This window comes from Neodiprion fabricii, chromosome 1 (genome assembly GCF_021155785.1).
Source record: "Neodiprion fabricii isolate iyNeoFabr1 chromosome 1, iyNeoFabr1.1, whole genome shotgun sequence".
NCBI lineage: Eukaryota > Metazoa > Arthropoda > Insecta > Hymenoptera > Diprionidae > Neodiprion > Neodiprion fabricii.
In genome coordinates, this window is record NC_060239.1 from 25,884,940 (window position 1) to 25,899,390 (window position 14,451).

At 39.9% G+C, this 14,451-nt stretch overlaps 1 protein-coding gene across 9 annotated transcripts in view; it reads left to right on the forward strand.

The window, feature by feature from the left end:
- LOC124182230 (afadin) overlaps nucleotides 1-14,451 on the forward strand; it is a 117,424-nt gene that overhangs the window by 47,489 nt on the left and 55,484 nt on the right. For all 9 annotated transcript variants that reach the window (XR_006870720.1, XM_046569210.1, XM_046569183.1 and 6 more), the window contains exons 2-6: nucleotides 5,613-5,724; nucleotides 6,939-7,131; nucleotides 9,076-9,357; nucleotides 11,596-11,879; nucleotides 13,021-13,120. Coding sequence is in view for 8 of the 9 variants with exons in the window: in XM_046569183.1 (XP_046425139.1) it covers nucleotides 5,613-5,724; nucleotides 6,939-7,131; nucleotides 9,076-9,357; nucleotides 11,596-11,879; nucleotides 13,021-13,120 (971 nt within the window). In the remaining variant the exon portion in view is untranslated. The remainder of the gene's footprint in view (nucleotides 1-5,612; nucleotides 5,725-6,938; nucleotides 7,132-9,075; nucleotides 9,358-11,595; nucleotides 11,880-13,020; nucleotides 13,121-14,451) is intronic.

Here is a 14,451-nt window from a genome sequence, read left to right on the forward strand (position 1 = left end):
CTACTAGCCCATTTACATCTATCCTACTTTTACCCCTTCGCGAAGGAGCGAAACGACATCGCAAAAGGGATACGAATTTCATCCACTCGGGGGAAATACCCTCCCGGCAAGCCGCAGGGGTGGAGTTTATGGTACCCGACGAAACGATGTCACAGCTGGTGTTGCAGTTTAACGCTCACCAGCTTACTCCGATGCACGTAACAAAACCGACTAGTTGACCCCTCTTGGTGGTACGACCGATGCAGTCTCAGCGTGAATGCATCTTCAATTCCGAGGTGGTATAATATCTTTGCCCGGGAGATATGTGATGGACCGAGGACGGATGGACGTTGCGCAGCTTGAATGGGCGCGTTGAGCGATCGGACGAATCAAAAAACGCAACGGCAAGCGTAGTCAATGAGTGACACACATCCGACCTCTGCACTCTCTTTCAAATTTATATGCCCCACTGCACAAAGTGATGATTCAGAATATTTATTAACGATGACAAAGACGGTCCCAGGAACCGAGCACTGTCCGAGAAGTTGATGATTTAGCCGGTAATTTTATAACGACCGTCTGTTTTTAGAGGGACGAAATCTGTGCGGAGTAGTTCCACGTTCATTTCGTTTTTACACACCTTTCGACTTGCGGCAATCTTGAGAAAAAAGGCACGAGTCGACGTCATTTTCCTCAGCTAATATCGACGAACTCTCTTGTATCTCTTCTTGTAGTTCTACGATGCCGTTCTTTTCCTGTTTTGCACAGTTGCTCGCAATTCGAAAAGATCCCGTTCTCTCGCTTCGATACTATTTTCCACCTCGTTGACTCGGTAATAATGTGCAATTAAAACATCATTACCGAAAGAACTGCAGTGGTCCATGTATAGTACATCGGCGGACAACAAACAAATTTTGCAACAACAACAAGCATGGCCTCGAAATACTTTTGTTTCATTGCATAATGTTTTTAATTACAACGCATTTCAGATAAGTGAAACAGACTTTTCGGCAACTTGGACGTGTATTGCACCGATTTCGCATATTATGATATTTGGATGATTGGGCGAGGTTTCTCCCATCTCTTTGGATACCGAAAGTTTAAGAAAAGCACGCGACGAATGCTACAGATTTTTTGATATCGAAAATCGTAAAACGTGCAGCTCCTTTTTTCCGTCATGCACTTACATCCGCCTAGTGTAATTGTTGCGCCGTAGAAAATGACACGAAATTGTCGCTGAGACAGCCAACCGTGCAAATAGAAAGACAATGGAGATCTACGCTCTATTTCGTTCACACGATCTAACTGGCCATAGCGCACGATGTCGTCGTGAGTAGTGTAGGATAGAAAATGGAGCGAATTTAGTCCACCGCAACGTGTCAGTTGGTATGAGTGGTTCGTAAGTCGTTGAGATATTCAAGTTTTCCGATAAAAGAAAAAAAAAAAACAACAACTTGCATCAAACTCGCTGGATGTGAATTAAAAACTTTTCTACCACGACACGTTATTCGAGACATCAATTTTTGGTACCCAGTTCGTTCGTAGATAAGCTCGTATTTCTACTGTAATTAAAGATTCATTTAAGGTCACGCCTTTACGGGTCATTGACAAGAAGTTAATTACCGAGAAGTTGGAGAGAAGTGGCGAGTAAAGTCGTTGAATAAATTAATCACCATCGAAGTAAGAGTAGTCAGATTGATATCCGGGCGTTTGAGAACGCGTTTAAAGCCGACTCTGAAGCGATGCGAAGTACGACCTTTTAAAGTTTCCTGTTATTGTCGTTCGGGCATGATAGTCGAGAATTTCCTAAACTCGAAAACTCCATCTAGCAAAGAGCCTTGTGTCACGGGACTCACCCACCTCAACCTAGATCTCCAGAAGAGACTTTGAAGAGTTGGATGGTTACGAGGACGAAGTTAGTAACGTTACCGCAACGACGCGTGTTTCGGAAACATCGCTAATTCGCATCTTTGTGACTTTCTACAATTTAATAAACCCTTATGAACCAAATATACACTAATTCTGAAAGGCCAACTCCTTGAAAGTCATCCGAAAATTGCCCAATAATAAGTTTTTATCCCGATGCATGGTTACGTTAACGTTATTAACTTCCACCTGATGGATAGTTTTATATTTTACTGCAACCTGCTCGTAACTAAGAGAAAAATACAAATAGAAATGAAATGAGAAAGACGTTTCATCGACATCTGGATGTTCTCAATGCCCATTCATAATCAGACCAGAAACTCCCACGAACCAGTTTTTCAGACGCAGTCTATATTCCACACCTACATTTCTAGTTCCCAACAGCACACAAGGGGTGATCACTTCAGGTGTGGAACGGACCTGGCGTATTTGAAGACACGTGAATGGTTTTATGGAGAAACGTTTAAACGCCGAATCGTGTTCCGCGGTCTTGTGAGAGTGGAAATAAAAAAATTTCGTAAACCACTATCGTCTCGGAATTACCACTGCGCCTAACGCATACCCACGTATGTCGAATCGCGTTCACTACCACGTTTCAGAACAATGTATTTGCGAAATGGAGCATGTTTCCTCTATCAAACCTCTTCGTAGGTACAACTCTCATTGTTTCCGACGATTTCTCAGCGATGTTGCTGCACTCTAAAAATCCTCATTGTCTATTCACATCAATGTTTTACGCGTGAACCACTCAACGACGATTCGTTAATTATTAATTTTCTCCCAATAGTATCACGTCTTTGGAAAGCCTCGGGCCGATTTGATGAAAACTTCACGTATCCTACGACTATGTAACGTATCGAATATACCGTACAGCGTAGATGCTTGTCCGGGATCCGAATTTCACTCAATGGGTAATTTATCTTCATGAAAAAAGTCTCATTTACGCGAATGAACTTAACGGTTCATTCTGCACGGTTTCCAGTCTCTACGCGTTGAGAAGGTTTTACTTAAAAAATTCAACTCGTTAATCCGGCACGCATGCTTCACTACGCTTTTACTCAGTCAGCATCGACGTTTCATCTTTCATAGAGGAAACTTTCTCGGTTAACGGATGTTTGCACTTTTTTCGGAGCTGCTCCAGCCGTTCTAATGAAGTTTTCTTTCTATTTTTCAATCACTCACTTGACTAATCTTACCGAATCATAGTCTCGTAATGTAAAAGTCAGGATTCCTCGACACACGTTATCTCTTATAGTTAAATACAATCTGATTACAAGTAGATCAACCGGTCCTTTCGTACAGGGTTTTGTGTCTAATGTAACGACAATTATTTCTAGTTCCAAGTTTTGCGCGATGGAAATTTTGACGTCGAAAACTGGAGTCGTTTTTATCTGAAAAGTATTACTTTTTCATTTTTGCCAATTCCTAAAGCGTATTTCTCCTCCATAATATTGGATATCGCGAAGGATCATGAATATTTCGCGGTTGTACCAACATGTGATCCCATTCTTCGCGACACCAGCTTTTACTTTGACTGTATAAAACTGTTGCATGATTTCGGGTCGCAAAAGGCCAGACGACTACCGACCGTGAGCCCAATGAAAGTTTCTCACAAGAAAATTCTATTTGTCTGCTTGTTTTAACGTACTGATCTAAGTGCCTTGCGGTTTTCACTTAAAAAAAATGAAGTATGCCGTATGTTTATCTGAATTGTACGTAGTAATAAACCGAACACATCTTCGTTCGTGCAATGTTCAATGAAGAAGACAAGCTTGAAACAACGAGACAGCCAGCCTAAACACCGGCGCTAATGGTTTCGAGAGAAAAAATGGCCCGGTTAAGGTGTCGTAGGAATACAACAAGCTCGCTCTGTAGTTGGTACTACACCGATCCACACACTCATCGTCTGGGCATCTTTAACCGAGTCGGAGAGAGTCCTCTTATGACGATGGTGGAATACTCACGCTTTTCGCCCCGCCTTAACCAATGGCCGCTCGAAAGATACGCGAGGAATGCGGACCACGTGAGAAAAACGAAAACGTCACGCCAAGTGTTGTACAACAATCGAGATAATTACGAGTGTATTATCGCGCACGGTGGATGAGACTTCGCGTCGTGATCTTAACGTCGAATTCTTTCGTTACGTACGTTCTTGATTGATTTGAAAACGTGCAGACGAACCGTATGAAAGGAAGATGTGAGGAAGGAAAGACGATTTTAAAGGGTTTAAAGGATTTCAAAGTTTTACATCTACTAGGATTTTCCGTTTTCGATGCCCTTTGTACAGCTGCAATATTCATTTATTCCGTAAGTCGTACCAACTATACGGCGTATCAGGTCACGCAAAGTATTACCACCCACTTCTCGAAGAAATTGGATTAACGTAATAGAATTCCATTGACTATAATACGGTACCTCGTTTCTGGCACGGCCTCTCTGTTCAAGTTACAAGAAGAAAAGGGGCAGAGAAATTTTCTCTGCTGGAGTATAATCGGATAACCTTGCGGGGAAAAAAGGTGTGCGACGAATAGTTGTCGTTCCATAATTCGTCAAATATATCGCGAAAAACTTTCGCCGGCTTGTCGTCCATTGGATCGTCGTTTTACGCACACGTGCAATTGTCTTCAACGAATCCGCACAGTTGTGCCAACGCGACGACTTGATCGCATGTTCGCAATGTGCCGGTGGAGTACCGACCGTAATAGCGACTCGAGGAAGTCCGAGCTACATACGGCACAATGGGGTTCTTCAAGATTGCGCGAGAACTATCCCAGGGTAGTTTAGTCACTTTGCGATTTACGGAGGCTTGAAGTGCCGATGGGAAAAGGTCGGGGAGCCAAGGGGCGAGGACCAGCCTTGCAAGGTTGCCCATCATCAAATCCCTCGTGTCTAATTAACGAACGGTAGCGAATAACCAGGTCTTTTTTCATCTGGTCCGCGGATACTCAGCCATGGGTACCTACGCAATGTGGATAGTCATATCACAGCAATAACAGATATTCGGATACTGTTAGATCAATGCCCTGATATCGGGAAAGGGTGTAATTTATACGGCATAACCTGGCGTTGAAGTATCCGAGACGAGTCATGAGTTACCGTGTATTTGATACCGCAACGTTGCGGGAATAATCAAGTGGTTAATTAGAATTCCTGGAGTGCAATGCTCGTCTACCCGTGTAAAGCCGTTGTTATACCGACAGGATACAACCGGCATTCCGTCGTTCTCCTGTGTGACTCCATGCCGGTTTAGCCCGTCGTTCCGTTCTTCGTAATATTTCAATATACCGGGTGTGCCCCTCCCGCATTGTGTGCTAATGCGCGCCTTCAGGAATGCAACGAAGTATCCTTCGGGACACGATATGTATGTCCAGCTCGATTCACTCTTTGCGACCCACTGACTCCAAAGATAAACACGTACTCGCGTCCTCGATACACTACGTGAATTATATTATATTCCGCTTCCCGTACTTGTCCTTTCACTCTTTGGCCCAACGTGAACATCGGGTATGTGGTAGAGGCCATGATTTTATGTGGAAGGGATTAATTCGTTCAATTGACGCGGGAATGAAACGCGCGGCAGTCCGCGAATCTCCAGGTTCGATTAATCGTCGTATGGTTTTAACGATTGTTCTATATTGTTTTTATTCATTCGTCGATGGACTAATTTTTGCTAACCCTGTTTCTTTTCGACTTTTTGTTATTTCCAGAATGGCAGCGGAGGCGGCTAACAAGAAGGCGGAGAGAGAAGCCCTCCGTGGGGTAATCCAACAATGGAATGCTAATCGGCTCGATTTGTTCGAATTGTCCGAACCGAACGAGGTAATTTTGCACCAAACTACATTGTTTCTTGTGATAATTAAGATAGACTAGCTTTTTGCCGGCTTTATTCTACTTTGTGCAGAATATTTCGGTGAAGTAGGAAGACGTGGACTCACGTGATCTCACCCCCCAAAACAAGGTCACTCAGTTACTCCGGTTTTCATAGTACCCTGGTTTTTTTTTTTTTTTACCCCAATCCCAAAAAACCGATGCCGACACCCGCTAACTCGCTACACGAATGAGGTATTTCGGGAAACAAATGTACCAAGGTCGTTTTGGCGACGGGGAAACTGTTCTCCGGAGACTCGTGTTCTGGCTACGATTGCCCATATATATATGTGATGGGATTGAGGTGAACGGGCAATGTACGAGGGGCTACGAAGCTGAACGTCTTCTAATTCTCATAACAAAAGACCGTTTATTTAGGCGAATAAATTCAAGCATGCTGCACCTTGAAACGCGGCGTATATTTGAAGAATTTTAGTGCCCCAAGGGCTTCTTTTGATTTTATTACAGTTTTATTACAGTTTTTTTTTTAACTGTATGTATAATGGGATTGTCATTCGTAATCGTATGCAAGAGTCATATTTACGAGACGTTGGTACGTTTCAAAGTTGAATACTTATTCGCAGAGTTATTGTTAGAGTAATTGGATTAGGTATAATTACTACTTGAGACTTGGAAATTTTTGTATCTGAAAATATTTCGTCTAGCTCTGTTAGTTTGATTATTACAGTAAATCTGGTAAAGTTAATTTTGTCATCAGATCTCTTGGACAATATTTTTTCACTTATTCTCGGCTGGGTTTGGTATTTTAAACCTATAGTTTTTACACACGACCAACCATATCCAAGCCGGGTCAAACCTGACCGAAATGCCGACTAGCTGTCGAAGAATTTGGTATTCGTCTGGCATCGTTCGTTTGAAAACTGTTCGAAATGTTCAAGTTCGGAATCACGGTCTGCTGCCGTAGGTAAACGTTTTCTAAAAACGCTGACGGCGCAGAAATCGATAAGAAAATCTGCAAAGTCTTGTCAGACTGGTTATTTGTACAAGTTTCGTAATCCAGAATCCTGTGCCGTGCATAATGGCGTAAACTGGTATCGAATTGCGAAGTGACTCCCGGTGAATCATAAATTTTGCCCGTCTTTAGCGATGCTTTTTGCCTCGCAGACAGAGCCACTGCACTTTGTCATATCATTTTTACCGTACAGGAATTGGAGTTCCACGGGGTGATGCGGTTCTATTTCCAAGACAGTGGGCAAAAGGTGGCGACGAAATGCATAAGGGTGGCTTCGGACGCTACGAGCCAAGCCGTGATCGAAACTCTTATTGAAAAGTTTCGCCCCGACATGCGAATGCTGTCAGTGCCCGAATATGCTCTGTACGAGATCCACGAGAACGGAGGTGAGTCTTGTATATATATTTTGCCGCAAACTTATTCTCGTGCGGCATGTTTTCGCTTTCACGATTTCATTTTCCCGTCTGAGAAGCGAGACAGTGCCTGTACGTAAGAAAAGTAAATCCGGATAAAAAGGAGGAAGAAATAAAAGCAAAATCGAATATTCCCCTTCGTTATCGGGAGAGAAAGTCTCCCTTATTTCGTCTGCATCTTTTCTTTAGGTCACCCCGAGTTTTAGGATCGGACCAAAAAATCAACTCATCTTCTTATTTCTCTTGCGTTTCTTTTAGAGAATACCATATTTTCTTACCGTATATTGATCTGATATCGTCGCCGCGACTCTGACAAATGTCATACCTTCAACTTTTTGTCACTGTGGTTTACAACAGCGAGACATTCTGGTCATTCGCAACGATTGAAACGGATCGATCGTTCATCATTTTCTTCCTTTTTCGTTATTCTCTAGACGGCTACGGGCGATTAGTTTACTTATTTTATACACATGCCTGGGTATAATTGTTGTACTTGAAAGAAGACAATGATAAGTGGGTGTACAGATAAACGTGACATTGCATAAAAACTAGCAACGTGATGCAAGTTGATTTATTACTAATACAATCGTACAATTGAGCTTTTATTTCGTCAGATTTTTACCGCAAACAAAAATTGCCAAAAACGGTAAAGTTCTTGAGAAATCTTTTCTCGTAATTTTTCACGAGTCGCTTTTACTTGCTGAATCCTATGGTTTCTGTAGAATAGCAAAATATTTGGTTATCAATATCTTGTCAACAATTAATAATCCACATTCAGATACTTGCACCATCATGCAAAATATACAGATTATTATGTTAGTTTGATGAAAGTCGTTTTTGCTAGAATAACAACTCGTCATTTCGAGGAAAGAATTTTACACCAGCCTAATGATTATTTAACTAAGTTTTAACTAACTTTACTCTAAAGCCTGCAGGTATAAAATCGTCGTCACAAGTCAAGATTAAATTTGTCTAATATAATACTAGGAAATATGCCCACTCACATTCCGTATAACAAAAACGAATAACCGAACCGCTTGGATATCGAGCTAACTTAATCTTCGAACAGAAATAAATGCATAATTTTCGTTTTGAATGAACTTAAACGTTGAAATTTACTACATCGATTTCATAATCAACCGTATATTAACTTACGTTCGGATTATCACCACGCGTTACAAGTTTCGCGCAGGATGTTTAAAACTCGGAATAACCAGTATGTTAATACTGTTTCTAATTTGAATACGTATATATTCTCCGTAGCCCGTGGCTAAAAACAGTTCCTCCAACGTCTCGACACCTGTAAATTTCAAAATCGAAGTACTGTAGTTATACGATCGATGCAATTAGCATACCCATATCACAGCTGTTGAATTCGCCGCATCTGCAGGCAACAAATAATCATTGATTGGTGTATTAAATAAACAATTGTAACGTTTCAGATATTTTTTTTAACTTGCCAAGATATCCTGTAGTTTCTTCATTTCGCTTTTGGTGCCTGAGCGTTTTAATAATTGTATAACATCTAGGTATGCGAATATAAATACATGCGTGGTACCAAAACGAAGATGAGGGGTAGCCTAATTTCGTATCACGTTCTTCCTTATCTTGCCCTATGCGTATCACGTCGATAGAAAATTACAAAAGCACGGCTCGTGGCATTTCAAACAGTAAATAACTAATCGCGAGTCAACAGCGTGGCACAACTGCGTATCATAAGTCTATTTTGTCTACTGGTTGTTCCGGACGTGACGCGGTTGAAGAGACCGCGCCTAGATTTTGAATCTGGTAAACAATACACCTCGGCGGATGTCGTTGTGGCTGTAGAAATGCAGCGATTTAACGCTTGGCCTTAATCGTATCAAGTGTTCCTCGATCTTCGTTACATCGTAATATTTTCATTTTCACGCGGACCAGAGGAACGAAAATTGGGCCTCGAGGAAAAACCGTTGCTGGTCCAGCTCAATTGGCACATCGATGATCGCGAAGGTCGATTCCTGCTACGGAGGATCGACGACAAGACGAACGCCCAGGGTGTTGGATTTTCCGAAGGCACCAGCTTCCGGCGGAAACTCAGCAGGAGGGAAAAGAAGCAAATGAAAAAGCAGGAGAAACTTAGCCGGCTAAAGAGCGCCGGCGAACAAGACGAGAGTGTTATTGCTGTAGACCAAAATGGCGTTGCTGAAAAATTGTATACTGGTGAGGAATTGTGCTTTTTATATAAATATATATTAAATATATATTAAATATATATATATAAATTGGAAAGTGGCTGGGTTCTGTTTTCAAAGAATTTGAGGATATTTCTCAAACCCACGAACATTACAGTTTTTTTTTTCCAAGTACGCTTAAAAATTACCTACTGCACAACAAATAGTCGCAAAGTTTAAAGTTCGCTAACAATAAGATGCTTTTTTATTCATAATTTCTATACTTGTACGAATAACGGTTGATGGAAAAAAGTCGGTTTGTTTGCAAAGATCGTTGTTACCTGCACGCTTTCACTCGTATCGAAACAGTGATATTGAATAAGGGTTGAAATTGGTGAAAAATAATTTATATGTTGCAAATTGAACTCTTTTAAAGTTACCGCAAGCTTTAAAAATTATATTGATTTTTTACGATCGTCTGTTTATTACAGTACTCTTACCAACTTCAATCTCGTGAAATCCATACTTGGATAACTATAATATTCGTCTATTCGAAGCTTCGCTTTATTATAGTTTTAATACGTTTTCACTATATTAATAATGCTAACGTTTATATTATAAAAATATAACGTAATTGAGTTTTAAATTCTCAATTCAATGAAATTTTGCTCTACGAATGTGAACCAAAAAAATGATTACCTCTTTATTATTATTCGTTTCACTTTCGACTGTTGAAAAAAATCTTCATGTTCATCTTCGTGAAGTATGAAAGTTGAGAAACGAGCAAAAACTTTCGATGGTTAATGATTAACTTGATCATCGATCACGTTTAGAGGAAAGCCTCGATTTGTCGCTAAGCTTTTGAGGTCTTTAGTTCGTCAGCAATTCTTTTTTTAAACTTTTTTTTTTTATATCCCTGAAAAAGAAATGACAGAAATGAAATCGACCGTATCTATCGAGAAGACTTTGATTAAAGTTTTCAAGTTTGTAATTCAATACAGTTAGACTTGTTCTTTCTAAGAAATGTGGACCTTTGACATAGGATCGATTAGCCGTAGTAGGTTGCCAAGGAGCTAAATTCCTAACTTTCCGTAGTTCGGTCGATATTTCACGGGAAAATTTATCATGCAGTTGCGTATACGTATATTATACACGGGCACAGAATGCACGTTACAAGTTGTGTACGCAGGTCGAGATGTTTGTGTATCTCTGAGGAAATTATGCAACTCGGAAATCATGCGCTAACATCTAATTAGGGATTAGTTAGAAAGCGGTAAGGCCGCATAACTACGCGCGCTGAATCGCGACGCGAATGGTCATTGATTTTACAACAACTAAACTAGCTTGTAAACGATTTATTAGCAGTTGGTGGTTACAGCAGAAATCGCGTCATTTCATTCATACTAGAGCTCGGTCGACGAATTTACGTGGTAAAAACTTTAACCACTTTTTCGAGTCTTATTTGTATCAACTTGATTTTTATATGATTTATTTTTCCTACAAGATACGCGAAGTTTTATTCATTTCAATTATAATTTGTTGAACAAGTAAATTTTTTAATCGGCTTTATAATTTATTCAATTGACGGTTGATAAAGTCTACGAGATCTATCGTGTAATATAATTTGCTCCCAATTTCACAACGGTAAATTGTCGATGAACTTTCACTAAGAACCATGCATATAATTTATTCTGAGCTAATTTCTGCTTCTTCTTCTTCTTCTACTTCATAAAAAAAAAAAAATATAAATAAATAGATTTCACAACTCGTTACTGCATCTAATTTGTAAAACCGTATAATTATTCAAGATTAGAATATTGCATGCCTGAGAAATCAGGGAAAAATTGAAGATTTCTTTGAATCATCTACGGGAAAAAATGCTTGAAACTTATTCATCAAATGCTCGTTGTGTCAGTTTCTTAACGCGTAATTCAATCAGTGTTATTACTTGTACGATTCGTAAATAATATTTGCTGTTTATCGAAACTCGAGAGCGCGTAGATACATCGTTTCTTTTTTCATCGCAAAATTAGGTCTCATTTCTGAGTTAAAATTCTCCCCACGCAATATTTCGAACATAAAAAATAGTTTTCAACGGATGCGTAATAAAAATTTACTTCGCATATAATACTACGAGAGAAGTTTCATTTTTGTATAAAGTAAAGAGAGAAGAACAACCGAAATACTGAAACCTGAAGAACTGTAGACCTTGAGAAGTCCAGAAAGTTTGCGGTATTTTTATTTGCGAACCGTGATAATTCACGATGAGTCTCAATTGTTGTTACAGAACTTCCCGAGACAAGTTTTACAAGAAGTATATCAAACCCGGAAGCGGTAATGCGGCGCCGACGTCAACAAAAATTGGAAAGAAAGCTCCAGCAATTCAGAAGCAAAGATGGTGGTCCAGACACAGGCGGTACCTTGAAGATCTATGGCGAAGCATTGTGCAAAGACGTACCGTACAAGACGCTTTTGCTCAGCGTCAGAGATTCGGCCGCTCACGTTGTCAGGGAAATGTTGGCAAAGTACGGACTCGACCGGGCTGATCCTCAGCAATATTGTTTGATCCAGGTAACACTTCGATCCGTTCTGCAGATTCCTGTAAATTTTCGTACAGAAATAGGACGAATCAAAATGGGATGAGAATTATAAGATGAGGAAGAGGGAAAGGAGTGACAAACTTTCTTTAAACATTTCAACGGAGACTTATTTTTCTGCAAGAAATGTAGGTTTTTACGTTATTTTTCGTAAAACTAGTAGAAACCTACTAAATTCTCGTCGGTAAGAACCGACAGCCGAACGAGGGCTGTTACGGCGGATTTCTTCCACGAGTCGTTCCAGTTTACTGCATCACCGACCAAACACACTCGTCTGCAGGAAACTGGAAGCACATGCTTGTATCGCTCTTTATTTTCGGACGGTACTGACTCTGTAAACTGTAGAAAACGGGTCATTCTAATGTGACTTTTTTCTCCTTGGCGAGACCGAAAATGAAGAGTTTTTACGCGAATTCGATTTTTAAATTTAATTCTCATTTCAGTTATTTTCAGTATTTCGTGAAATTTTATTATTTCAAAATTATTCCTCTACTTTGATCACTTGATCGAGTTTCAGGTACGACAAAAAAAATCTACTACATGTTAAATGTATATGTATATATCTGTATTTTCGTTTGTGGTTATTCGTACCATATTTTCTTTTAACTGTTCCGATAATTTGGTACTGACACCTTATTTGGATTTGAAAAAAATGCATCAAACCAAATGAATAGATTCAATCTTGCAATAACCAGAAAATGTTGTATTGACAAGAATAATTACACTAAATAGTTACTAGTACTACATTTCGTTGCAATTCCAACAATATTATTGTCACGATACTCGCCAATTTTATTAAAATTATTATCCAGCAACTATGACAAATTATGTAATTTTTCTCAGTGTGCTGTCCAAAAAGTGAGGAAAACATTGATATTAGAGGAAAAATTGTCTCGTTTTAGCTCGCTTAAATTGTTTCATTATTAAATTACCATAAGATTGGAATTTCTAATTGAAATTGATTCGAGCCGCTCTGTGACCAAGGACAGGCTCGTAAGGCGCAGGGCGATGAAGTAAGCGGGGTGTAAGAGAGCATAGTATAAATTTAAACGAGAAAGTAGATCGCGTATAATAAAGTATTAATCGAAAAGTTCTTCTTCGGTGAATTGTTGCAGGTGAACGGAGAGAACACGAACACGAATCCGAACCAGGAATACATACTCGACGAGGACGAGTGTCCCTTGGCTATACTAATGAATCATCCGACGACACGGGGTAAGTTTTATTCCGTTTCTTTATTCTTTTGCCCCCGTTTTCTTCCCTCGATGCTCTTGACATTTGAATCCGTCATGCTGCAGGAACTTCAAAGGATACATCTCCGTTTAAATATTTATACGAAGAGAATTTTCAGTATATACGAGTACAGTTTGAGATTTAACGTCTCCCCGTTTATTATACAACCTCACAAAACTGTATTTGACCTAACGCTGACATTTGAACGAAAAATTTCACATCTGTATTGTAATATTTCGCCGTAAACTTGGCTAGCTTGAAAACTGCGGAATCGCTGCTTTTACGCGGCTTCGTCGCAGTTCGAGGTGGAAAATTCTCTCAAGATTTTTGTTTGCACAACCGTGCTCATAACCATAAATACGTGCCGTGAATTTTCGATCGTAAAATAAAACGAGTGAGATTTATTTCCACCGGCCTAATATCGTCAGGATTTTTACGCAATTTTTTGTGGCTCGTTCGCAGCAAGGCAACGGCTCTGGTTATAAAAGAATGCAACGTACAGCGTCTGAGAAATCTTTCGCGGTTATTGATGAAGAAAATGACGGTAATAGAAATTCAGTTACTCGGACGTGTCGAGGATCAACCAAACTCGCTTGGTTATTTTTGTTTCGTCAAACTTTGCGTAGACGTTTTCGAAAGAGATTCAATCCACATTTAACATGTATTCAAACACTCCGTCTTTATCAGGAGAAATTTACAAGAACGGAATCAAAGATGATTCAATCTGCGAGAGAGAAAAGAAAATATAATCATTGAAACCAGGTAGAAACTTGTATAGGGAGGGAATTGTACGCCTAGAGTAGAACATCACTTATGGTGGGTGTAGCCACCCTCCATAACTCGATGTAGAGCCCCCTTCTCATTTCGCACATACACGCGAAGCCTTGTCGAGTCCGAGACCTTGACGTAAAGTGGAGGAGTAGCTCTTATCAAGTTTCCTCTTGTGTGGTAATAGAATTTATCCATCTATTTCCTGGGCTAACCTGGTATACACGTCTATCACGTCGTTCCTGGCAGTCCTAAAAGTCCTGGAAATATCCTCGAGGTTGTCACTGCTTGAAAAACATTTGCATAAAATCACCTCGAATTTCACTTGATCCATTTGAAAAGTTTATGCGGATAGCTGTATGCAAATTCCAATATAAAGTTACACCTACCTGTAATCATTTTTTGTCTTCTGAAGTTTTTTCCCTCGTAACGTAACAGCTTTTTTTATTTGCTTCTTAATTTTTACTCCCGTATATATTCCAAGACTGGACTAGATTTATAATTCGGTCTTTTATGTAAATAGCTACGTTATTACGAGTACTTGG